Source organism: Polypterus senegalus, chromosome 13 (assembly GCF_016835505.1).
Source record: "Polypterus senegalus isolate Bchr_013 chromosome 13, ASM1683550v1, whole genome shotgun sequence".
Classification (NCBI taxonomy): domain Eukaryota; kingdom Metazoa; phylum Chordata; class Cladistia; order Polypteriformes; family Polypteridae; genus Polypterus; species Polypterus senegalus.
In genome coordinates, this window is record NC_053166.1 from 27,292,818 (window position 1) to 27,319,844 (window position 27,027).

General features: G+C 38.5%; 1 protein-coding gene across 5 annotated transcripts in view; it reads left to right on the forward strand.

The window, feature by feature from the left end:
- LOC120542992 (extracellular calcium-sensing receptor-like) overlaps positions 1–27,027 on the forward strand; it is a 35,540-nt gene that overhangs the window by 3,906 nt on the left and 4,607 nt on the right. For 2 of the 5 annotated variants that reach the window (XM_039775790.1, XM_039775792.1), the window contains exons 1-4: positions 5,038–5,113; positions 5,757–5,858; positions 21,871–22,008; positions 22,340–22,454. In XM_039775790.1, coding sequence (XP_039631724.1) covers positions 5,066–5,113; positions 5,757–5,858; positions 21,871–22,008; positions 22,340–22,454 — 403 coding nt within the window. In that variant the 5' untranslated portion in view covers positions 5,038–5,065. Of the gene's footprint in view, positions 1–5,031; positions 5,114–5,756; positions 5,900–21,870; positions 22,009–22,339; positions 22,455–27,027 lie in introns of those variants that run through there. The other 3 variants (XM_039775793.1, XM_039775791.1, XM_039775794.1) reach the window with 3 other exon arrangements.

Sequence of the window (27,027 nt, forward strand, 5' to 3'; positions counted from 1 at the left end):
AAGCAGATTCACAGTTTGTGAGACTCAATGACAGTGTCTCTGATATGGATATGAGCAACACCAGAACACCACAAGGGACAATCCTGTCTGCTTTTCTCTTTATTCTGTACACCTCAGACTATAAATATAACACCAGGTCATGTCACTTTTAGAAATTCTCAAATAATTCTCCAGTTATGAGGTGTATTGATAACGGAGGTAGCAGCAAAGAACTTTGTTTCTTGGTGCAGAAAGAATTATCTGCAGCTTAACATCACAACTGCTTAGTGACTTTCACCGCACCAGAGTCTCTATGTCCAGTCACTATTCAGGGAATGGGTGTGTTGGTGGTGTACTTGGGGGTCCACATCAATGACAAATTGGGCTGGCCTGGTAACATAAAGGAGCTAGACAAGAAAGGGCTGACCGGCCTCTTTTTTCTTAGGAGTTTGCGTTCCTTTAATGTAGGTAGTGACATACTTGACATATTCTACAAATCTGTGAAGGCCAATAACATTTTCTCTGCTGGGCTGGTAACATCTCTTCAAGAGAGGCCCAATAAATTAACAAACTTATCAGAAAGGCAGTCTCAGTTACGGAACACACACTGGAACCCCTAGTGGCAGTAGCACACGAGAATATTAAAATAAAACGGAGTGCCATTGTGAACAATGCTGCACATCCTCTCCCTGAAGCTTTAACAGTGAGGACTTTCAGCAAATCAATTACTCAGCTGAAGTGTATCAAGAAATATCAAGAAGGCTCCTTTATACCAACTACAATGACTCCCCATGACTGTGACTGCTCTTTTTGTCTTTAGCCAGTCGAAATGCCTTTGTAGCAAACCATATGTATTTTTGTTATAATATTTATGTATTTATTTATTTTTTGATCTTCAGTAAAAACGCAAAATTCTCCCTTGGGACAACTGAAGTTCTATCTATCTATCTATCTATCTATCTATCTATCTATCTATCTATCTATCTATCTATCTATCTATCTATCATGATGTAGCACAAACAAACACCACCCTCTGCTTATGTATTTTTATGTTTAACAGCACATTGATTTATTCATTCTTGAAAACATTTCAACTTGCACTGGATGCTCACACGGTCAAATATTCTGAATTTAAGATTGGATATAAACTCTTCACATTCTGCGGAAGTTGCTTCAATGATTTGTCTGTGAATGGAACTCTGAAAAATTTAAGTGTGCTTGTCCATATCTTGCCAGACTCATTGGACTCTACGTTTGACTCTACTTATAATTTCTATACACCTAATAAGGTAATCATTTGAAAAGCAAAACCTGAGACATTTTTCTGTATAAGTAGCTACTAAGTCTTTACTGTTACCAAGAGATGTAATTTTACGGAAATAGTTGCAATATGAACTTTAGATAAATATAATGAACTCTTACAACTGAAAGTCATACTTTCATGTGTTTTGAAGGCCAAATTAGTCAGAGAAATCAAAATATCTTGAAACATTTTGACATGTTTGATGATAGTAATATGAGAGTAAGTTCAGTTTCACAGATGTAGGGGTTTTATGCACTTGACTGAGGGGGTGGTCCTACCATAAGGTTTTGGCAAACAAATGGGCAAAGAGTTATGAGGGACATGTCTTTATTTCACTTTTGTGAGGAGTAACGGGTCTCCTGTACGGCAAGCCACCTTCATAATTTTGCACATACTATGAACATGAGCCGTGCATGGAGTGCAGTGCTACATGCGTTGAGACATATCACATTATGACCTTTTCAAGAAGGCCACATTCATATTATTGCTTTCTAAGTGTGTGATGGTTAAATCCCACACTTTCATACCAATATACCACCAGGTACTACAAGATCTGAAAGCCATGAAATGTGGAGTTTTGTCCATTACAGGAAGTATGGAGCTTATAGTAGAAACATGCAGTACAGTGTAATCAATTATTTTATTTATATAACAACATTAATGGCATGAACTATCACAACACACATTAAAGAGATAAAAATACAACCCAATACAATATAAAATATAAAATTTGAAAAGTACAGTATGAGGATTTTGTAGCACTGTTGTTAATGCTGCCGTCTCACAGTTCTAGAGTCCTGGGTTTGTATCCTGTGCCCAGTCTGTATGGAGTTTACACGTTATCAGCATGTGTTTTCCTCCAGTTCCTCTGGTTTTCCTCCCACATTCCAGACATACTGCAGATTCCATGCCAGCCATGTTTGAATGTGAATGTGTGTGAGATTGGGCCCTGCAATAGACTGGCACCAGATTCAGGTTTGGCCTGGGGTCTATGTGACTCTAGATTGGATTGTAATAATTTAGTATAATAATATAATTACTTGCTTTCCAATATTTAACAATAGCCTTCATATGTCATGTTACATTATTAGAATTAAAAACGTACAAAATAAAAAAAATCATTGGTAGACACCAGTAGGACCTTGGAAGTAAACCTGATTGCAAAAAAACTGTACATAACAAAACAGATGAAATAACACAAACTTTTAAACATTATACCGTACTTTGAGGTAGTACAAGTATAAAGAATGATACCACTGTTGAGTGTAAGGACACTAATTAAAAATCATTTAAAACAAATGTGCCTTCATTGAGTATTTAGATTTTGAGATGCATATGGAGCCTTGTGACGATGTGGGTTCTGGCTCCACACTCCCATGGCTGTTTGGGAATCCTTGAACCCAACACCGTCGATAATGTTACCGAGTGAGCTAGTCAGTGCAGGCAATAATTGAGCATCTGAGCAAGGGGATGGTTAAAAGTGAAACAGTGCTTTTATTAAAAGAAACAATCAAAACAAAAACAGTGTTCCAATAAATAGTGCAGTTCATTCAATAAATAATCCAATAAAAGAACGTGGAGGTTAAAATCAATAAATAGAAAAAACAATCCTTTAAAACGAGAGGTTAAAATCTTCTTTAGGAAGCAGTTCTTTAAAACAACAAATCCGGTGTAACGTTTCTGTTAGCGTCTCACCTGCTTATCCCGTTTGGGCTTAGCAGCAGGCAAGACGCTCTCTGCAGCTGCCCTCCTCTTACACTTTCGCGAGACTGGAGACCTCCCGATCCCTGGCTTTGGTTTGGCTCTCATCCCAGTCCCCGAGACTTGATGTCCACCAATGACCAGGACGCACACATTGGGGACTCCACCACCAAGCCTCCCGACTTCCGCTGCCTTTCCGCGGCCTTCTGCGGCTCGTCGCTTTCCTCTAGGCACTCCCGCTACCTGGTCACTCAGCGGGAGCAACATCAACTCAAACGTCTGGATGTTGGCCTAACACCCAGCTTCCTTACAGCTGCCCTCGATCGCGCGCTCAACACACGCACGCACCGCCTGCTTCCTCGCTCCCTGTAACCTCCGTCCTCTTTTCCTCTCTCTCTTTTCTCCTCTTTCCATCTTTTCCCCAATCGTTTCTTTTTTCACCCCCTTCAACCACTTGCGCTTTTTTATAACGTGAGGGGCCATCACAGCTGTAGCATTAGCCACGGGAGCAATCACGAATGTGGGCAGTTCCTCACCTGTGCACACGGTGAGAAGCGCCCACATTGACGCACGCCCCGCTGCTCGCTACACATCCCCCTCACGAAGCCGCCTCGGGTGCGGTGATTATTTAAAAATGGCCTTTGCTCAGTGAGCTGTGGACCCGCTATACCACAAGCCTCAAGAAATGACATAGAAAGAGAGAGTTGTTACTATGTCTGTCCTTACCCATGTGCCTCTATGTCACTTCCTGTTCTTCATACAGTATAAGCTCCGCGTTGATCCCAGAATGATGGTTGGGACATGTGATGTCACTCTTACTGAAACAATACTGGTGTACACAAATACTTTGGCAACTACTGTGCCTCTCTCACAGTTCAAAACTCCAAGCCATTTCTGTGGGCAATTGATGGTTCTCACACATCAGCTCTAACATTCATGCCAACTTCTATCAACTGCCAGAGACGTCCTGCTACTCTAACAGCATTCTGTTGGTCAGGATCTCACAATTCTCTTATGACAATAACCCCTATTGTTTCTCAGTGATCCTTACAAACCTTTTGGGTCTCTCTATTGCAGCTCTCTCATGAAAGTAGTTTCTCAGCTCTCGCTAGCTTCCACCATCTCATTCAGCTTTGTCCCATGATAAGTCTCCCCTTGATTCCTGCCTATACCTCCTACTCTTTTCATATGCTCATAGTTCATCAACTGCCGAAAGTCACCTGAGGCATGTCACCCAGAGGATGCAAGCAGAATAGGTTCTACCAAATTCTGTTCTGTTAAACTAACTAATCTGCAAATACTTTATTTACATTTTTTCTGCTGAGTTAGTGGGTTACACATCCACTATTAAATCACTGAAAATGGTGCAGGAAACATACTGAATGAACAGAAATCAAACAAGCCAGCATTCATTCTCAGACCGGGATCACACAATCCCCAGGATTCATGTCTGACTGATTTCTTTATGCAGTTTTTCACAGCTCTGTTGTGTTCACCCTCAATTCACATCTGACACATCTTCAGACTTAAAATGCCAAAATATAAAATCATACTACAGTATGTTTAGATTCACTTGAGTCATATTTTATTGCCCAAGACATACAAAGTGATGCATACACAACAGTGATAATAATCTGTCTGTTGTTTTCATTTATTTTTCTGTTCCTCTAGATATTGATAGACCCAAATGATTTCTTATTTATATCTGCAAAGGATGATTCCAAATATGTCAACGAAGCATTTGAGGAGTTTTTATCAAAACAAAACTGGAATGTCATTGGGACTACTTATGATGGATGCAGTAGGCACATAGAAATACAGAATGAAAAGAACTCAAGTTATTGCAATGACAACTCACTTACAATCTTTAATTTTGAGTTTGAAGAAAAGAAAGTAATAAATAGCATCATGACATCTAATGCTAATGCTGCAGTGTATGTTGGAAGATTTCAACACTTTATAACACTACTCCGTAAATTTAACAACACAAACAAAACATTTATATACTGTTGTTTAACAGGATATGAACAAATTTCTCCTTCTGATTTGTGGAATAAATCAGTCTTAAGTGGAACAATTCTGATGTACTGTGACTATAAATTTCCTGACGGTTTTGACGAATACTTTATGGTAGGTCACTCATTCCAAATATAACCTAACTATCTTGTTTTTTGGTTTGACTGCATTGGCCAGCAGTTCCTTTAAAGTATTATAGTGCAATGGAGCTTGACTTTGTGCATTTGTCCAAGTTCGAAAAGTTGTTTTCAAGAGGAGGATTCATTTGAACACACCAGGATTAGTTAAAACAAGATTATAATGTTATTGTACTTTATTAAAATGAATGGTAAGGTGTTGAGTAGAAAGTCAAAATGTATGCATGCAGAGGTAAGTAATCTAAAAAAATGCAATTGTAAACATTTAAATGTTAAATTGCTTTTAACAAAGACATTTAGACACACTGCAAGGACAACCTTGGAACGGCTTACTTCTCTTTTATTCTCCAACTCCATGATCACATGACTGTGTATTGTAAGCATTGCCTAGCAACATAACAAGATTGGCAGAACTAGAGGTATATAAGGGAGGAGTCTAGGGTGGAGCTCCAGCTTATAACTGCCATTTGTAGGCTGTGTTTCTTTTGTATTTGTTAGCCCGATTTAGTATGCAATGCTAACTACTAACTAACTAACTAACTGATATTTAAGACAATTTGCAAAAATTCCTGAATCTTGTAGTAGTTCTACTTTTATAAATGTTCTTGCTCTCTCCTCAGAATTTTGAACAAATCCTATTAAAAATATTTCCAAAATATTGTCAAAGGATAATAATTCCTCGGTGTCAGAATGCTGGTCAACCCTACAGTGATCGTTCTCAAGTACGTGTGGTGTGGAGTCTTCAAATATTCAATATCGTAAGGTACATTTATGAAACATTTAACAGCACATGTGTGAAGGACTTGAAGAAGTATCACAATTCCCACTTCATAAAGACGTTTCATGTAAGTTTCCTTGTTTCACTCACATTTCAGTTTTATTATAGATTCTAATTGTCAACTTAATTTTTAAACAGGCTTTAGTCAAGCAGTGAAAGATTTCTTGATAAATCAAAGTTCTTAATGTATTAGAGCACCAATAATTGTAATACAAAGCTGTACTATTATAAAATTCATGTTATTTTCAATTAACAAAGTTTAAACCTATAATTTAAATTTCAATAATTTTCCTTGATGTCTAAAAAGGTAACTAACTATATTACATATTGGAAACTGAAATAATAAAAAATAAATGTTGTGTGGTAAATTAAAAACTGGGCGCTGGTTTTAAACGAATCAATCAAGCAAGAAGCACAGGATGTGCAGACAGATGCTTTAGTGAAAATTCATTACAGCATAGCTGACTCAAGGTAACTGTAAATGTGATATGGAATGTCCTCATCTTTACTCAGTGTATTTATTATTGAAATGCATTTATTTTTTAAACAAACTGCACTTGCATAAAAAGTATGGGTATACATAGTCAAATTGTATTTTGTGGTAGAAATCACCATCTTAATTAAGTCCTCTAACAAGACATATGCTCTCTCTAGCAAGCAAAAGGCAGTCACAGAAATCTTTTTTATTCTCTCTTAACCTAACTACACTAAAAACTAACCCCAACTCTAGATACAAAACCCCTCCTGTTCTAATGGCTTGGGATCTAACCGAGTGCCTTATCTGCAAAAGAACAAGCTTTTCTCTTACTGTTCATTTTTGACGGTCACAATCTCCAGAGGAAGTTTCACGCACAGATGGAAACAAACCGACAATCCACGGGATGTCTCCCAATGGAGGAAACTGACCTTCCACCCAGGGACACCAAAGCTGTGCTAGAAATCAACATCTTAACTAAAGAAAGAATCTTATAAAGACAAATCTGATAACCTGTAGTCAGTAATCAGGCAGGAAAAAAGCTTATCCATCTTGTCATTTATTATTTTTCTGGTAATGCTTGAACAGGGAGCATTCTTCAACAGCATGATCAGAATAGTCAAATATTAAAAAATATTAAAATACAGTCTACTTATAAGCAACTGTATTTACATAACAGTGTCAATTGATGCATACATTTACTCTGGTTAGTTTGTTGATTTACACCCAAATGATCTATATAAAATTAAAGTCTATTTTGCTATATACTTATTATTATTTTATCCTTTGGATTTAGCCACCACCCTTGAAATTTCTGTGTATATAACAACTGTCCAATCTTGTTGTTTACAGGACATTTGATGTCTTAGACATGCTTCAGTACATTTTGTGTATTACATTATTGTCACTGTTCACTTGACCTTTATCTGGTTTCCTGATGTGCCTCCAACTTGCAGGGAAAACCTGTGGGTTGCTTGCAGGATTGGCACTCCAGCCACTGTAAGAAGAACCTCACACTGTTTGATTCCATTCGAACTAGTGTAGTGGAAGGCTTTGTTACCCTAAAATTATTCTTCCACAATGTTTTATTGTTTTATGTCAAAAAGAAAAGTTAACACAGCCTCTGCATGCAACAGGTTAAACTGTTTATTTCTGTATATTTTAATGCTTAATTATTATTTATTTGCCAATCTCAATAGATTTCAAAAACAAAACTCTGACAATGTAACATTTGGGTTTTCTGATGTTGGGTATAACTGCTCTTATAAAGAAAAGAATGTGCATCATCGTCAGATTTCTTTGCTTCTAATATCGATACAACATACTAAATCTATTCTACTTTAAAAGATATGTGCTTCATCCTGTTTTGTTTATGCTGAATATGATACATGCAGGATTATAATATTACATGACTAGCTGTGCTTTCCTTCTAGCATAAATTGAAATCTAAATAGCCAACATAGATCTCAACATATTCAGAGTTGACATTTGCAGTGTACCAAATATTTTAATGTGTTTTTCATTCCAAAAGATAACATATCAAACATTTGTAGTAATAAAATGCATTGCATTTTTCACACCAACAAATGGTGTATTACAAGTTTTTACAAATTCCATACCAAATGGCATATGACAGAGATATAGCATCCAGACAGATTTGCAGATACACAGACACACACACAGACACTTGTCCTTTTATTAAGATGGATATTACATACTTCACTCCTTCTCCTGCTAAACCTTTTGTAGCATAATTGCATTAAAGTGTTAATGGCTCCTACTATCCCTGACCGTGATCCCACAATTGACTTCTTTCAGTGTCTTTTCATGTATTGTTTTCAAGGTTTCTTAACTTTGTATGAGTTGCTGTAAAGGGGGTTTTGCAAAATTTTAGTCTCCCTATCAGTCATACTTAGTAAAACCAACTCTGGCTGAAATTCTTTCTTCCAAAATATTTCTTGTAGCCACAGTGTAGTCTTTCTGTTCTTGTTTTAGGAAGTTCTTCAGACATTTTCTTCTAGATTTTTTTTAGATTAGAAATATTCTTTGGTTATCTTACAAGCAAAAAATGTAATATGTTTCCATGTTCCATAATTTCCAGTTCTGGTGAAAGAAAATTTTATTGTAAACGTTACATTTTTGTTCCAGTAAGTATTTCATAGATGATTTTGAGGGTTAGGGTTTAGGGTTAGGGTAAGTTTTGGATTGTTGTGTTACTGAATTATCCATCCTCTTTTCATCTTCAGGTTTTCCAGTAATATTTATTCATTTTTAATTTTATCACAACATTTTAGATATTGTTTGATTCATGGGTGCTAAAAGGGGATGCGGACATAGCTAACACCCTGTACTAATTTTTGAATACATTTTCCCCTCCACTGCCACCTTCTTCCAATGACCAGTCTCCCCACACCATACTTACAACATGAACAACTCCTACCATGTCAACTTTAATATCCACTGACGACTCCACCTCTGACCACAACTGAAGACCAAGTAAGGAGATATCTGAAGAAGCTACACACAGGAAAAGCTGCAGGACCAGATGGAGTCAGTCCTCGAGTTCTTAAGGCCTATGCTGACCAAACATGTGGTGTCCTCTGTCACGTTTTCAGTCTGTTCCTAAGGTTTCAGAAAACGCGGCTGCTGTAGAAAACATCCAGCATTGTTCCTGTTCCAAAGAAAGCAGGCAGGCACCTCTTCAACTAATGACTACAGACCAGTGGCACTTATGCCTCACAACATGAAGACCTAAGAGAGACTAGTTCTGAACTATATGAATCCCCCTATGGTACACCACCTGGAAACACTGCAGGTTGCCTATTGGACAAAGATTGGAGTGGAGTATCTCCTCCACAAGTCCTATTCTTGCCTGAACAAAGCTGGCAGCACCGTGATGATTATGTTTTTTTGATTTCTTCAGCATCTTCAGTACCATCCAGCCATTCCTGGTAAGAGGTAAACTCTGAGATATGGCGGTGGATGAGCCTATGGTGTCCTGGATAATTGACTATTGTTAGGCAGACCAAAATGTCAAGGACTGTGCTTCTTCTACGGATGTGAGGAACACTGGAGAACCACAAGGAACAGTCCTTTTCCCTTCACTCTATACACCTATAATACCAGGGGCCTCATGTATGAATGGTGTGTACGCACAGAAATGTTGCGTAAAACTTTTCCACGTTCAAATCATGATGTATAAAACCTACACTTGGCGTAAAGCCACACACTTTTCCACGGTACCTCATACCTTGTCGTACCCAAGTTTTCCACTAGGTTTTGCAGACTGGCGGCACCCAGTGTCAAAGCAATGGTACTGTTCTTGTGTGGATACCCTTTATTTTACAGACGCGGCTTTATAAATACACTGAAACTAACCGCATATTGTTTATTAGTGTAATGCATCTGATTGTAATTAACTTGTAACAATATGATGGTCTAGGGAATAGCCATAGTATTCCAAATACCATAACTGCTTTAGCGTTGTTACTCTCACTGCATCTTCTTCTTCTTCTTTCAGCTCCTCCCGTTAGGAGTTGCCACAGCGGATCATCTTTTTCCATATTACTCTCACTGCACCACTCGGAGTATTTATATCACTGTATCTGAGTGGGGAATCACAGCAGCAGCTGATTGGAAAGAGAATTATCGGTATACAGTTTCATGGACACGCTGTCTCAGCCACAGCAAAACATTTCAAAGCCTTTCCTGTACGAACCTCGCGGTTCAGAAACAGTTTCATCCCAAGAACTATAAACGCACTCAATCAAGTGCTCCTTGTAGAACTGTTTGTCCTTATAAGTACAATCACCTCACTGTAAACTTGCACTACAGTTATAATGTTACACAACCTGAGCCACTTTATAAAGCTCATATTTACATATGATGACAATACCATTTTTAAGATGAAATGCAGCAAAATATGTTGATTATATTATACAGATAAAACTTTAACTTCATTTAAATAATCTATATTCTTCACTGGGACTGGCGTGAAGGATAGAATAATTAAACAAGTACTAAGAAGATATTTCAATGTTCCTTCAACGTTTTGAAGAATCAGCGTTCTAAGCTTACAGATGGCTTAACGTCTATTACAAAGCTGATTGTGTGGCGATCGGTTACTTGGAGAAAGAAAAGCAAGGACTGCAGGGGAGGCCACACCAATATATATTGAATATAAAACAGAAAGAGAAAAAAACAACACAGCTAAAAACGCAGCGGCAAATTTCAACAAAAGTTAAACGCTTGTGTCATGAGCATGAGGCGGCAATGCAGTGTCCGCAACGGACGTGGCCATCCACCGTGCATAAGATAACATATTGACATTGGCGGGCGAAGAGGCCACCGATTCTTTCTCTGCCCAGGGCCGCCACAAGCCTAGAGCCGCCCATGAGTACTGCTGCAATAAATTATTTCATTGAAGGTCGCACACAATCACTGCGCCGTGAAACCCATGTTTAATAACGTGCTTTAACTCCTATCTTCATGAAAATGATATCACGTATACCTCTCAGTATTTTACTTATTCAGAGAGTTGTAATATCACGAATGTAATGGATTCTGTGTCCAGTTGGAGGAAGAGAGCCGGTATAAGAAGCAAGTAGTGATTCACACACAGAGAGCACATAGAAGATCACATACAATCTGCATCCCAATCTGGTTTGTACCTCTTGTCATTGTAAGTGGGGATCCTCCCAGGCGAACTTTATCGTATACAAGCTACACGAACCTGTTCAGCTCTATGATCAGCTGGGGACTGATCAGCTGATACTGGTACCTCATTCATTGTCAATCACTTGTATCAAAATTGGAATCCAACAAGTCACAGTCCAATTCAGCAATAACATGCAAAATGGAGTATTTTGCTTTACACATTCGCTTCGATCTCTCACCAGATATCAATGCCATTTTTGTTGTTGTTAGCTACTTGCTACTCACATGAGTGCGGGGAATTTCAGTCAAACCAATGAAGGTAACTTTCTTTCTAGCAAAGACAGTCCAACTAAAACATAATGAAGGGGTTTGTCACTGTTTACAGTTGATTACCACCGTCAACCCCTCCTTTTGACAAAAGTTGATATCCGCCCTGAAAGAGTTAAAGGACAAAATAAAAGGGCCTGAAATCATTAAATCAGCTTTTCTTGCTGTTTGTCTAATTGCACAGCATAACTCCTCCAGTTGCTTTTTTTTACTTTATTATTCCACGTCCTTTAACGTAAAGGTAAACATCTGAATATTCTCTCACTGGTAATGTCCGCCTTGACTTGCTGCTCTTTGTTTGCACTACAGGTAGTGTGCTGCAAAAAAAGGTGTTCACACATGCTCAGCTACTATAATACCTCTACTTCAACTGAATTACCATGCAGCTTTTTTGTCATCGGTCAATTTACCATTCACCAATTTGAGTCTTTTGTAGTGAATATTCACTGTTTTAGATTTGATGGCCAAATGATCGGAGTATCACTATGTCTGCTTTTATGTGTTGTATGCACACAAGACCCCAAACCTAGAACCAGGTACTTGCTATGAAAAATTAATTTTGTCATAGCAAGTCTCAGATAATTTTAGGGGCTGTTTACAACACTATGCCTTGGGTTGTCACTGTGTACAATTGAGCGTAATACATGCATGCTGTGACAATCTAAAACTCTTTGTGAAATTTCAAAGATTATTTAAATGAAGGCTTTGACACTCAATCAATCAATCAATCAACATTTATTTATATAGCACATTTTCATACAAAAAAAATGTAGCTCAAAGTGCTTTACAAAATGAATAGAAAAATAGAAGACACAATAAAAAATAAACATAAGTCAACATTAATTAACATAGAATAAGTAAGGTCCGATGGCCAGGGTGGACAGAAAAAACAAAACTCCAAATGCTGGAGAAAAAAAATAAAATCTGTAGGGGTTCCAGACCAAGAGACCGCCCAGTCCCATCTGGGCAATCTACCTAACATAAATCAAACAGTCCTCTTTGTATTTAGGGTTTTCCTGGAAGGACCTGATGATGATGGTCACGTAGACTTCTGTTTTTCAGTCCATCAATGTTGGTGCTGACCTAGATGTTACCCTTGGAAACATGCTGCCTTACTGAGGATCAAACATCTTTAGGCACATTTAACATCTGCATCAGTATTGGTGAAGGACCACAGAATGACTCATTTAGATAGCTGTATCCCACCTTTGATTGGTCTATTAAATCATTAGACTCTTGACTCAATTTAAAAAGTGTTTGTTACAATTTCAGCACATAGATCAAAGGAAATACTGAAGGCTGACAGAATACTCTAAAACACCGGCAGTACATTAGATGTAGGTGTGAATTCTGCTAATTTAAAAAATATGAGATATTTAGTTCAAATATAATTAACATATTCCTAGCTTAGGGGTACAGTAGCACACAATGATTAGCTCTGCCTCTTCACAGATCCAGTCTACTACAGTAGGTTTAAATCCAGCACCTGATTGCCTACACAGAGTTTGCATGTTCTCCCTGTGTCTCTTCAGTTTTCTGCTGGCTACTCCCGCTTTCTTCAAAGCATTGTAGGTTTGGTTTAGTGGTCCCAGTGATGATTATGAGTTTCTTTGAGTGTGTCAGTGCATCTACAAACTGAAAATGGTTAGTTCATCAAATGCCAGATAAACTGAATACAAATCACTAAGCAATCCAAGCCAATTTTCTGAATTTTTGCATTGATCTATGCACACAAATGTATTTCAGCCTGATTTTAGCCTTCAATTAAACAAAGTTTTGTTGAGTTCCTTGTAAAGCCGGGTTTACACACAGGGCATTATGTGCTGGCCATGTGTTGGAATCCTGTTGCATGCTAAATGGCTGATCAGATTGGCAAATTCAAGTACAAATTAGCCACAATTATAAAATATTTATTTAAAAAACATTGAATATTCTTGCAAGAAAAAGAGAGCTTGCTTACCAAATAAATATGTGTGGGGAATAATTGCACATTAAAAATAAGACTTTGCAGGAATTACTAAATTTGTGTGGGATTGTGGGATACCCACAATCCCATACCAAACATCAAGCCTTGTGTTTTAGAGTTGCAGAATTTCAAATTAAGATTACTTCATTATATAGACTGATGGACATTTCAGCTCACCATCTTGTATTCACTTTTGTCCGCGTCTGTTTGTGTTTTTGGTTGGATAGCTTCTGCTCCCATCAGTGATTTTGTGTGTCCTTCTGTTCACTAGGAAAGAATCACAGTTTTGATTTCAAATACTGTGAAAAATTCAGTATTTTTCAAATACTGAAATAAATAACGCTAACTTTGACAAGTACTATAAATTTACACCGGCTGTTACAGACACAAATCAAATGTATGTTTTTATAGTATAATATTAACAATAAGGGCAGCTTACTACTCAAAACGGTAAATTTGAGAAGTACCTGATATTGAAACCGCGACCTCCTGATTGGGAGTCAGCAGTGCTTAGCATTGCACCACGCAAGCTGTTGCATCAGCAGCCTACTGTAACGTGCTTTCTTTTATCTTTGGTTATATTCTTGAATAAAAGTGCACTTGTTTTCTTATACTTGTACCTTTTGTGAAAGTGCTTATTTGATATTTGGATTTCAGGCTTCACACATTATACACTTCATGTCTACATTTTGTCAATTATTCCTAAAACTTGAAAAACGCTTCTGTTTTAACGATGTGTTTACATAGATTGTTGTAGACACGGACCACACATGAAATGCATGTATTCCGAATGAGGATATATTTTTTACCCTATAAAGCTCCAGGTACTGTTTCCGATGGGAGTGTTAGCTCCATGGAAATATGTTCTTTTATATTGCGGCGTTTTAATAAACCTTTATTTAAATAAGTATAAATTATAACGGCGATATCCCTCTTTTCGGCGATAGGCGGTGACAAAATCACAGAAAAGACAGAATATACTTAGCTTGTTTAATGCGGCTTACGTTGCTATAAAACGACAGGGAAGACCAGTCAAATTTCATCTTTTAACCGCGGGGATTCGGTCGTGTAGAAATTGCTTTTTTTTCTGTCACAACGGAGGTGGCCTTGGAGTCTATGGCTTCCACTCCCGCAGGTCTTCAAAGCTTGGCAAGGTTCCAGCGTTCTTTTATATTGTGTCCACACGACCAAATCCCCCAGTACAATGCCAAACAAGGTAGACAAACTTAAGCTAAGCATCAGACAGTCAGATCATATAACACTTAGGCCTTTTAGGGCTGACAACAGCTGTTCTTGTCTGTCTTTATGCTTTGCCTAGCCCAGCAATTCTGAAAGCTGACACTCTGTGCTAAAGCTGGCTCAGCTCTTCATGGCATGTTACGCAGAAAAAGAATGAAAAATACATTTAAAGAGAGGTAAAACAGATACAGTGACACAATTCTTAATATTATAACAACCTTAGTATAACAGACCACCCTTTGTCACTGGATCTGTGACAAAACAATCCCTGAGAATCTTATTCACAAAGCAAAAGGTACTCAGTCCCCCTTCACAATGTAAACAGCTCCTCAAGAATGCTTGTAACGACGTGGGGTGTAGTGCCGTCTAGCTCCTGCTTCACTTGTCTAATACGCAAATGTAAGTAAATATTGGTAATGGTAAAAATGATAATAATAATAATTAACAGTACAATTGGATGAACAAGTACATTTACAATAGTATTACTCGATGGTGACCACTTAGTGAAAACATCCCACCAGTGATGTGTAGATATTTCTTCTGCAGAGGTAATTACTTTTGTTTCATCTGTTTTCAATCTTACTAGTAGGTCCCTTGCTTTTTGTAACGTTACATTAAAAAGATGTTCATATTGTTTAGCATGCTCTAAAATCGCTTTATATTTCGGTAGTTCTATTTCGTAGGTAAATTGTAAATTCAGAAATGGGTTAGCTTCTGTTTCCCAATGTATATCCTCCCATGTAGTTAACATGTAGGTTCTTCCAAAATAGTCATCTCGTATATTACTCACATTGGTGCGACAGGATACCCCTGGGCCTTTGTAGTGGGTACCATCACTCCAAGTGATGTTATTTACTGTCACTGCACATGCAGAAGTGGTATCAGTTTGAAACACTTCAGTGGAGTTTACTGCTATTTGGCGCCAATAACAGTCTCCAGCTAAAGGATGCAAACAGGGGTGTGGCAATGTACCCACCCTTTGACATACCGAACCCTTCTTGCCAGTTATAACAAAAACCAGGTTCAACAGTATTATTATTTAGATCTATCCATTGTCTATCTACTATGGGTGTCCACCATGTTCCTCCTAGTAAAACAGGTAAGACATGAAACGGACACCAAACATTGTCTTCTTCAGCAGTGGTTGCTACCTGAAATACAGCTTGGCATATTGATTCCTCACACATGAAGGACTTAGGCTGCAACCACCAGTCTGCTGGTAATTTTAATTCTTTTCCAATGTTGGGGGTTTTTTAATCCCCAATCTGTCTTAAAATTTAAATACTGCTGTATAGTAATAATCTGTTTTAAATAGCAAGCTGATTCTTCATCTATGGCCCATTGGCTTTGTAAACCAGTCCATAAGGACTCATTTAACCACCCATGGTGAGTCTTCCATAATAGCAACTCCTGTATATGCCTGTCTGCCAACTCTGGCCCCCAATGAGCCAAAGTTTGCAGACTATTGGCTTGTTTCACACCAATAGATGATATTTGTGATATATTGCTGCTATATCAGCAGTATTAAGAGATCCTAAACCTAAACCTCCTACTCCTAAACCAGTACCTATAGCTCCCCACATGTCTCGCTTTGGCCTTCGTTTTATTTCTACCTTATGAGGAGGCCATAAGGATTGTATGTTTTTACACTTATATGTCGCACCTGTACTGCGTGGTACTATATGTTCTCCTCTTGGAAACTCGTGATGTTTTATATCAAACCCACTAACATTAATGTTGAGTGCTACAGTAATTATTTTATGTGCTATCCTAGCTTTTTTACAACCTTTCATTTGTCTAAGTAATGTTGCATCAAATGGATAACCATTTCCTCTCCTAGTCTTATGAATTTCCCATAACATTACCTTTGCTTTTACATTCGTTGTTGCTTCCTGTTTAAACACATATAATATTACATCATTTTCAGGTGTTGATATTGCAGTCAGTTGTTGCCCCCCTTCAATTGTCCAACATGATAGTCCATTAGAATCAGGTTTACAGTTCATCATAGCCAACCAGACAGATACGTTATTATGCACAGTCACAGTTATTTCAGTGTTTTCATAAGTCATCACAGGTAAAGGTAACAAGTCAGGATATTCCAGTTTCATGTGAAATGGAGCCGTAGATGTCTTGTCTCGTAACTGCCAGGTACAGTTCTTGGTAAGGGTGAAGTTCAAGGTTACATACTTTTCCGTTCCTGGCGTATCAGCAGCCCAAAAGACTTTGTTATAGGGGGTGCATCGACTCCATCCGGTCCAGAAACCATCTATCCCGATTATTCCACACGTGAGGATAATCTGTGTAAGGGAAAGCAGGGCGGCTGAGAGCCCGTTAAAAGAACCATTCGAGTGTCTCCTGGTCCTGCAGCTATTATTTCTCCTGCCCTCGGCTTTTGCCCTGGGGTTAAAACCCATACCTTCCCTCCTATTTCTCCTTTAAACTGTTCAATACTGACTAAAACATGTGTGACTTTTTCTATGTGCAATTTACATATGGCCTGTCCTTCAGCTATGTGTATGTCTTTATTGCCTTGATTTTCTAAAACTAAATACCATTCATTTACACAGATCTCTAATGTCTCTGTTAAGCATGCATCTGTTACAAGCATTTCAACATTTATTCTCACCTCCCATTCCTTTGGCCACTGACCTGTTATTCCCCAAGCTGAGTCTTTCTGAGGAGTTTAACTTGATCTTAAGTGATTTAGGTGCCCTAACCAATAACCCTGTGGGAGTTACTTCATTGTTTGCCAGTGGACTAATTGTTGTCAGGCGGAGGGCACACACAGGTGGCTCTCCTCCGACATTTTGATGTCTCAAAAAAGGTGTGGACCCAGCCAACGGACGATTATTGAGATTAAATAAAGCTAGCTTTAAAACTTTAGTCCAGCCTTTAAGATGATTGTGCCCAGTTAGTTTTTTAACTTGTTCTTTCAACAGGCCATTCATTCTCTCAATAAGTCCTGCAGCCTGTGGGTGATAAGGGATATGCAGAGTCCATTGAATGCCAGCTCCTTGAGCCCACTCTTGTATGTCTCTTCCAGCAAAGTGGCTTCCTTGATCACTTTGGATTTCTTCAGGCACTCCATATGCTTGGATTAACTGGCTCAGTCCATTAAGTGTAGCTTTCTGGTCAGCTCTTGTTGATGGATAAGCTTGTAACAGTCCAGAATAAGTATCTACTGCAGTTAAAGCATATAATAGTCTATTTTCTCGTGGCAGTGGCCCAATGTAATTCACCTGCCAAATTTGTCCTGGTCCCCTTCCTCTCTTCAGTTTACCAGTTGCCTTCTTCTGTAGGGGCCATTGTTTTACTTCTGTACATGTGGAGCAATTGTTTACTATTTGTTTAACAATATCAATAGTGACTGGTATACATCGCTGATGACACCATTGATATGTTTTTTCTGCTCCCATGTGTCCTGAAGTTTCATGAGCCCACCTTGCTAATGATATTAAGGAAGGCTTGATTACAATTACTTCAGCATAGGTGCACAGGTCTTCATTTGCTACAGAGGCTTCTTCCAGGTTGATTTCTCGAACAGCAGCTATTAGATCAGCTTGTTGGTTATAAAGCCTCTCAAGGGATATCAGAGGGGCATGGGCATCTACATGACCAATGAGAGTTTCCCCTCTTGTGCCCATTGTCTAAAGCTGCTCCCACAGTTCTGTGCCACCCCAAAGTTCTCTCCCATGAATAGTCCAAGCAGCCCTTCTCCACATTGTGATCCACACTGTTAGTCTTTGAAAAACTGCCCAGCTATCAGTATAAACAACAACAGGGAAGCTTTGATTTTCTGTTAATGCCATAGCGACGGCAATAAGTTCAGCCCACTGGCTTGATTTACCTTCCCCCTGTTGCTTCAGGATGGTCTCAGTGTGAGGTTGATAAGCCACTGCTCTCCAAAGCCTGGTACCTCCATCCACAGTTGCCCGTGAAGTAAAGTGACTTCTGCCCCAGTATCCATAAGTGCCATAGCCTAATGTGTTTTTTTTCCTTTACCCCAGTAAATGGTTAGCGGGACGTATGGGCGTCGGTCTCCTGTATGAATGGGCCGTACCTCCCCGCCTACAGGAGACCTGCCCTCTCCTCAATATGTTGGTCGGGGTGTGCGCCACTCGTTCCGAAAGTTAAAAAGAAGCGTTTCGGTTTATGTTCGGAGTATTTCGTTTCCTCCTCACTAGGCGGTGCGGTTGGAGGGATTCTGCCTTCGTCTTTTTTAGACTTTCTCAGAGCTTGCCATCTCTGAAAAATTTCCCCTGTTGGTTTGCCATCGATATCCATTTTATTTATTCCTGCTTCTATCAGATCACGCACCATTTTTGTACGGCTTACTCTTTGTATTGTATGCCCTGCTATGGCTCTAACTGGTCTCTGCCCAGCCGATACCGTTGCACCCAATTCATCTAACTGGCCCAATAATGCGGCCACATCCCATACTGTCTGCTGATTAACTCCGGCGAGCATAGATAATAGAGCCCCTTTTAAATGATGCGGTGCATTTTTTATTGAACGGTTTTGAATTCCGGCAGTGAAAGCTTCAGGGCCAGCAAACGCAACTCCTGGTGCAGCTTTATAAATAGCTGCCTGCACACCCATTTCTCGCAGCTGCTGAATTGCTTCAGAAGCTGTACGCCAAGATCTATCAATATCTTCCACGTCTCTCGCGTCTGGATATGCATGTTTCACAGCATTTACAACCCATTCCACTATTGATACGATCGCTTGATTCTGTCCCCCTCGTAAGACATTTCTTAACTTCGGATTCGTGGTGATAGAGCCTAAATGTTTGATCTCTGTATCTGTCAATTGACAACTATCACCCCCTTCATCCCACATACGTAAAATCCACTGCATCAAGCTCTTGCCTGGTTTCTGTCTATATTGTTTACCGAGTTCCAGAAACTCTGATTGTGTAAAATCGCGTACGGTTCGCGTTACCCTGTGCTGTCCACCGGGGTGCCCCTTGGCTTTATTTATAGTCTTTTTTGGCTTATATGGCTTTTTTTATCTATAATTGTACACGTGTCAGTATTATACGTTAGCGCCTCTCTGTCCCCTTCGTCGTCTTCCGAGATATTGTCGTCACTATCTGAGTTATGTATACTGCCATCCCATGTTTCTGGGTTCCAATCGCCTTGTATTATGGCTCGTACTTTAAAAGAGGAAACGGGGTGTGTTTTGCCTTTTTTACGGCGCTTAGCATGCACTAAACGGACAGCTTGCGTAGTACATTTAGCTTCCCACTCGTTCGACCGAGACGTCGCATTTTCCATTCATTCTCGAGTAATCAGTTGCTTGTCTTGTAAGTTTTCTATTTCTTGTTTCAGTTCCCCACATTCTATGATCATATTCTGCAGTTTATGATCCAACTCACGTACTGCAGTTAATAAAAGCCAACTGATTTCACCGGCTGCTTGTTGTTCCTTTTTTCCCCTGTGCTCCAGCCTGAGCGCCAATACCGCCTGTTGGACATTTGAAGGAGTCACTTCTCCCTCTAACTCAGGCCATGCAATTGGGGATGTATAATTATTAAATAACTCAGACACGGGTGTCCATGACAGTGCGCGTGACCACCCAGGAAATTGGCTGAGCCCACCTCTTCCGCTATTATCCAAAGCATATGTTTTAAAAATATTATTCATCATAAAATTATGATTTATGAATATTAATTTTGGTTATTAAATATCACTACAATCTTGCTCGCAGCACCAATTATGTTTCCGATGGGAGTGTTAGCTCCGTGGAAATATGTTCTTTTATATTGAGGCGTTTTAATAAACCTTTATTTAAATAAGTATAAATTATAACGGCGATATCCCTCTTTTCGGCGATAGGCGGCGCCAAAGTCACAGAAAAGACAGAATATACTTAGCTTGTTTAATGCGGCTTACGTTGCTATAAAACGACAGGGAAGACCAGTCAAATTTCATCTTTTAACCGCGGGGATTAGGTCGTGTAGAAATTGCTTTTTTTCTGTCACAATGGAGGTGGCCTTGGAGTCTATGGCTTCCACTCCTGCAGGTCTTCAAAGCTTGGCAAGGTTCCAGCGTTCTTTTATATTGTGTCCACACGACCAAATCCCACAGTACAATGCTAAACAAGGTAGACAAACTTAAGCTAAGCATCAGACAGTCAGATCATATAACACTTAGACAACAGCTGTTCTTGTCTGTCTTTATGCTTTGCCTAGCCCAGCAATTCTGAAAGCTGACACTCTGTGCTAAAGCTGGCTCAGCTCTTCATGGCATGTTACGCAGAAAAAGAATGAAAAATACATTTAAAGAGAGCTAAAACAGATACAGTGACACAATTCTTAATATTATAACAACCTTAGTATAACAGGTACTTCACTTCAAGATAAACACAGAGCACTGAGAAACTTCTTTGCGAATTCAACTGCGGCGGTGGGTGGGGGGATGGGATACCAGGCTACTTGCACTTATCGACACATTTACAGGACAAAAGACGCTGATGGAGAGGTGCAAACGGATTTAAGGTGGGCCGGGTTTATGAGTTTTTTCGTAAACTTTGGTAATTCTAGTCTTAACACTAAATTAATCCCAAAGACAGAACAAAATCCACCTTTGTTGATGGTTGATGTTCTCAGTGTGGCTATAAATCCAGGAGTAGATAAAAAGGGTAAAAGACAGAGCAGTACAGCAGTACATGTTCATTCTAAAGCAGACGAAAACTGTAATTGGTATCGGATACTGTCTAGTATTGCTTATGTGCATGCTGCACACACACACACACACAATCAAGTATTCCACTAAGTAGGTAGTTGATACTTCAAATGCTTAATTTTATACAGATATCCTTGGTTGAGCATTAAAATGGTGTTTAAAAGTATTTACAAGATATTTGGGGGAACTTCAGATGTGCCAGGATCACATTGCTGTTTTTTCCACTGAAAATAATGGAATACAGGTTATCAGAAATGTTCTTATAAACAGATTAGATATGGACAACAATTTCCAGCTATAAATGAGTTAGCATGAAAAACACATTAGAAACAGTTTGAAAAATCTATTAAACAGTCATCCATTGGCACTGTAAATGTTGGTAGTTCCCCCCAGGTTCTCATTGCACTTAAAAAGCAGTTATGGATCCTTTGTATTGTCTTGTACTCCTTCTTTTCTACACAATTTCTGTTGGTCATGAATTTGTTTTCTGAATTAAAAATTATTTTAATTTAGGGACACCCAGTTTTCATTGTTTGATGATTTGTTTGGTCTTTTTTAAATGAATACATTTTCACAGAAATATATATTTAAATTGTGTGACTAGGATATAAGAACACATTTCTGCAACAATATCGTTAACTTTCAAGATGCAGTGTCGACTGGATATGGCTACAAAGCTTACTATGTACAAGAAAATGGACCAAATGAAACTCTGATGTGCTCTGACGAATTCAATCTAACTGTGAGTAGAGAACATGGATGCCATTGTTGAAAAATGTACATGTAGTATATGGTAGAAAGTTTTAATTTTTTTGTAATACACACAATTAACAACTATAATAATCTGAGCAATTACAGTTAAGTAATTTATATAAGTTACAACTTATTAATAATGTTAATAATTTTCTAGTTTTGTTGCAAGTATAATAAATGCATTTTTACCGTATAACGTTTCTGAGACTACGAGTATGGACATACAGTATGCAAATTTTGTTTCTGGATGTACACGTTGTATTACCATAGGCTTTGCTTATGAAGCACTAAAGCCGACCGCATTTGCTTTGTTCCATTAGCAGCATCCATCTACTTGCAATACCACTTGTCTGCCTTCACAAATGAAAGTGGCCATTGGATCCTGTTGTGTGAATTGTTATGAATGTGAGAAAGGATCTTTCAGCAATGGAACAGGTGAGTATTAAGGTTTGTGTATTTACATATCATAGTTATAGTATAAGGAGGTGGCACTCTTGTAATATCCCTCATAACCAGAGTGATGCCAAAGAGAAAACTATTAGACAAGAAAACATTCCCAGGAAAACCAACACAGACACAGACAGAACATACAAACAGAATATACAAAGCCTGAACCTTCATTTCTTATTGCCAGGCAGCAGTGCCACCATACCACTCCTCCTCAATAATTCTCATGAAGTATTATATATGCTCAGCATATATATTATGCACTTCCCAAAAACATCACAGTATTCTCAATCTCACACACACCCACCAGCAGCATTTTTATTCTTGAAATAAATAATAATAAATAATACAGTCTCCACTGTATTTTATAATTATCAAAAGAACACTTATCCTTAAAATTTGATCAAGGTTTGAAGGAAATATAGTTTGCACATTTGTAAACAATTTCATAAGCCGAAGTGGAGACGATTTAATTATACCAAATATTACACATGTTCAAAACTGGGTTGCGTCCCCTAGAGTCTTTGGTTCCCAGCAAATAAGAGTGGGCCTGTCCTAACTGTTGCCGGACTTTGGAGCAGGACTTGAACCTACATCTCTTGATATTCCCAGTCTTCTGGGTGTCCCTCACTGGCAGGAATCTGAATACCCCATGTTGGGTGCCAAAAACTTAACTAACTTAACCAGCATTTTACTTATATTCCTATCTAAATCATTTATATATATTAAAAATAGCAGCAGCCCTAGCACTGACCCCTGTGGAACACCACTCTTAACATCAATTCAGATGAGGCTCCTCACACCATCACCCTCTGCTTCATGTGTGTGAGCCAATTCGGCACCCATCTAAAAACATCACCCTGAACTCCCACTTCTTTTAATTTGATGCACAACCTCTCATGTGGCACCTTATCAAATACTTTCTGAAAGTCAAGATAAATAATATCATGTCCTCCACTTTGATCAGATCCTTTCATTGCCTCTTCATAGAATTCCAACATGTTAGTAAAACATGATCCATGCTGACTGTTCAGACTAACTCCTGCCCTTGCCATGTGCTGCTCAATCTTATCCTTAATAATTCCTTCCATTAATTTTTCTGTGAAGCATGTTACACTTACTGGCCTATGATTGTTTGGATCTGCCAATACACCCTTTTTATATAATGGAATGATATGTGCCATTTTCCAGTCCTTCAGAATCTCTCCAGTGCACAGTAACTTCCTAAAAATATGTGTCATGGGTTTATATAGTACAGTACGTACTCGCTAGCCTCCTTAAGAGCTAGGGTACTCGAGGGTAAATCTTATCTGATCATGGTCATTTGTTTGATTTCAGCCTATATAATCTGAGCAGCACTTCTCCCTCTACAATTTCCAGATCCCTCAGTACCTCCATAGTAGTCACGTTTACCTGTACAAGGTTGTCCACTTGCTCACTTCTAAACACCTCAGAAAAATGTAAGTTTAGGGCATCCGCTATTTTACTGTCTGTATCTTTTAATTCCCCTTTGCTATTTCTGATGTACTTGACCTCCTCCTTGACTGTTCTTTTACTACTAAAATACTGAAAGAATCTCTTAGGGTCTTCTTTTGCCTGTAAATCGCCTGCCTGTCCGGACACAATTATATAGACTCCAGTTCACCAGGGGTCTCATGTATAAATAGTGCGTACGCACAAAAATGTTGCATACACCCGTTTCTACGCTCATATCACTATGCACATTCTCATGCCAGCTCAAGCCATTGCATATGCAAGTTTTTGGCTCAGTTTTGCAAACTGGCAGAACCCAGCGCCAAAGCTGTGGTACTTTTCCTGTGTGGTTTCCCTTTATTTTTTAGATTCACATCCCTGATACAGCTTTATCAAATACACTGAAATTAACTGCACATCGTTTTTTAGTTCAAGGCATCTGATTGTAATCAACCTGTAAAAATATGGTACACAGAATGGCCAAGCTATTCCAAATACCACAGCTGTTTTAGCATTGTTACTCTCAGTGCACCATTCGAGTATTTTAACCCACTGTATCTGAGTGTGGAATCACAGCTGTACAGCAGCTGATCAGAAAGCTCTATGGCAGATTGTGTCAAGAGTAGGGGAAATTATCGAGGTACAGATTCTAGCACACACTACCTTGGCCATGCGCACAGTCTATTTGAACCTCTTCCAATCGGCAAACGCTTCATAACCTTTCCTGTACAGACCTCGTGGTTCAGAAACAGTTTCACCCCAAGAGCTATAAACACACTTAATCAAGTGCTCCCGGCAGAACAGTTTGTACTTATAAGTACAATTACTTCACTGTAAACTTGCATTACAGTTGTATTATTGCACAACCTGAGCTACTTATGCTTTCATATTGTATATTTTTCATTGTTTTTTATCGTATTATTATTGTTATTGTTGCTGTTCTTGTTGTTGTTATTTTAACATTTTATAGGAAAATAAGTTTATGGAGGATTAGCAGATTGAATCTCATTGTCCCATACAATAACAATAAGGGAATTCAATTCAATTCAATAGAAGAGAACGCATATTTACAGATGATGGCAGCTAGCTTCTAAATCGATTTAGATTTCCAGGAGCTATCATCTTGGAGCTCTTTATATCATTTTTAGGATGAAATGCAACATTCAAATAGTGTACACTGTTATTAATTAAATGTGTGGACACAGTGGACAGCAGTAGCGATGAACTGGCACCCCATTCAGATATTGTTCCTGACTTACGCTGTATGCTTGCCTGGACTGGCGCAACCCTGGATGGATAGATGGATGGAACAATTAAACACAAAGATACTTCAATGTTCTTTAAAAGATTTAAAGAATCAGCATTCTAAGCTTACAAATGGCTTGACATTTATTAAAGAGCTGATTGTGTGTCAATTGGTTACTTGGAGAAATAAAAGGAAAAACAGGAATTGGGGGTTAGTATGTTTGAAAGAGACAGTACTGCTGCAATAAATTATTTTATCGAAGGTCATGCATGGCACAGCAGGCATCTTGTGGGAGGCAGGAACAATCTCTGGAATAGGCATCAGCTTGTCACTACTACTACGCTACTGTGCCCCCATTTTTAATACATGCTATAATTCCAATCATCATTAAAATGATATTAAGTATACATCTTAGTATTTAAATTGTTCAGAGAGCTGTAATATCATGAATGTAATGTATTCTGTGTCCTGTCGGCATAAGAGAAAGCCCATTTAAGAAGCACGTAGCGATTCAAACACAAATATTACACAGAAGAACACTCAGAATACAAAGCATTTAACGCGATACATTAGTTACAATGGAATTTGAGAAACTATTAAATGAAATGATTTTAAGATGAAGTCTATGACGTTCTACTTTAATGACAAAATAAACTATGTGATTAAACTGGAAATTTTTACCTTTTTTTCCACTCTGTCCCTTTTTTGTTTTTTTTTTTCTCTGTACCCTAATATGCTTCCATATTACACTCAGACGGAGGGCTATGACTCGCCCTTTCACGGCGACTTTGATATCTGACCACTTCTTTTTATTTCAGGCACTTTCTGAACTTGAACTTTCGAGATTCTCCGCCACTCTGTCTCTTGATCAACTTTCATTTGTTTTTATACCATTGCTTAAACCAACAAATAGTACATTTTTCATTGTCTCCAATTGATATTTGCTGAAATTCTTTTTTTTCCCCGTGCTTTTGCCATTGTCTTTTCACCTAACGCTGAACTTAAGAGTCTATTTGTATTGATTTGCATAGTCAAAGAGGCGTAATTCTGGGAGGAGTCGGGGTGAGGAGGCAAGCGCATGGACGTGCGTTACATTTCACGCTGACCAGGATTTATGTAGCAGAAGAACGTGGAAGTTGGTGTATGCACAGATTTATACATCTGGATTTTTTTGTGCGTACGCACATTTTTGATTTTGTCCGTATGCCATGTTTTAGTGTGAATTCTATGCACGGCGTTATACATGAGGCCCCAGGACTCTATGGTACACAAAAGAAATTCAGGAAATTAAAGAAAAATTGTGTTTCACTTTGGTAGAAAAGTTATCAATTAATCCAAGATTTATGTCCTTTAGATGCAGGAGGAAAACTGGAGTACCAGGAGAAAGAAACATGCATACCCTTTAGCAACACATTTAGAATTCTAACTGAGTAAACTGAATGTTTGAGACAGCAGAGCTATCTACTGTGTCATCACCTATATCGAGATCACATTAAATACTTTTCAGTTTATTTTTATATAGCGCTGTTCAAGCTTTCAAGTAAAATGCAAATACAAACTTTACCAGCTACTATTTAGATCATGAGTACACATAAAGTCAAAAATTTTTTAAACAGACAGGGAAACAATGTTATTTGAAACTGATTAACATAAATGGAACTCAACGATATCTGTCCATGAATTAATTGTTTTTATGTAGTGTAGGCTTTCTCTCAGTCTCTGCTGTGTTTACTCCCTAATTTCACTGTCTTCCCTGTGTAAAAGATGGAGAAGGATACAACATAAAGGTTTGTGGTTTTCTGGCCCCGTATGTTGTAGAAGATCCACAATAAAAAGAAAAAG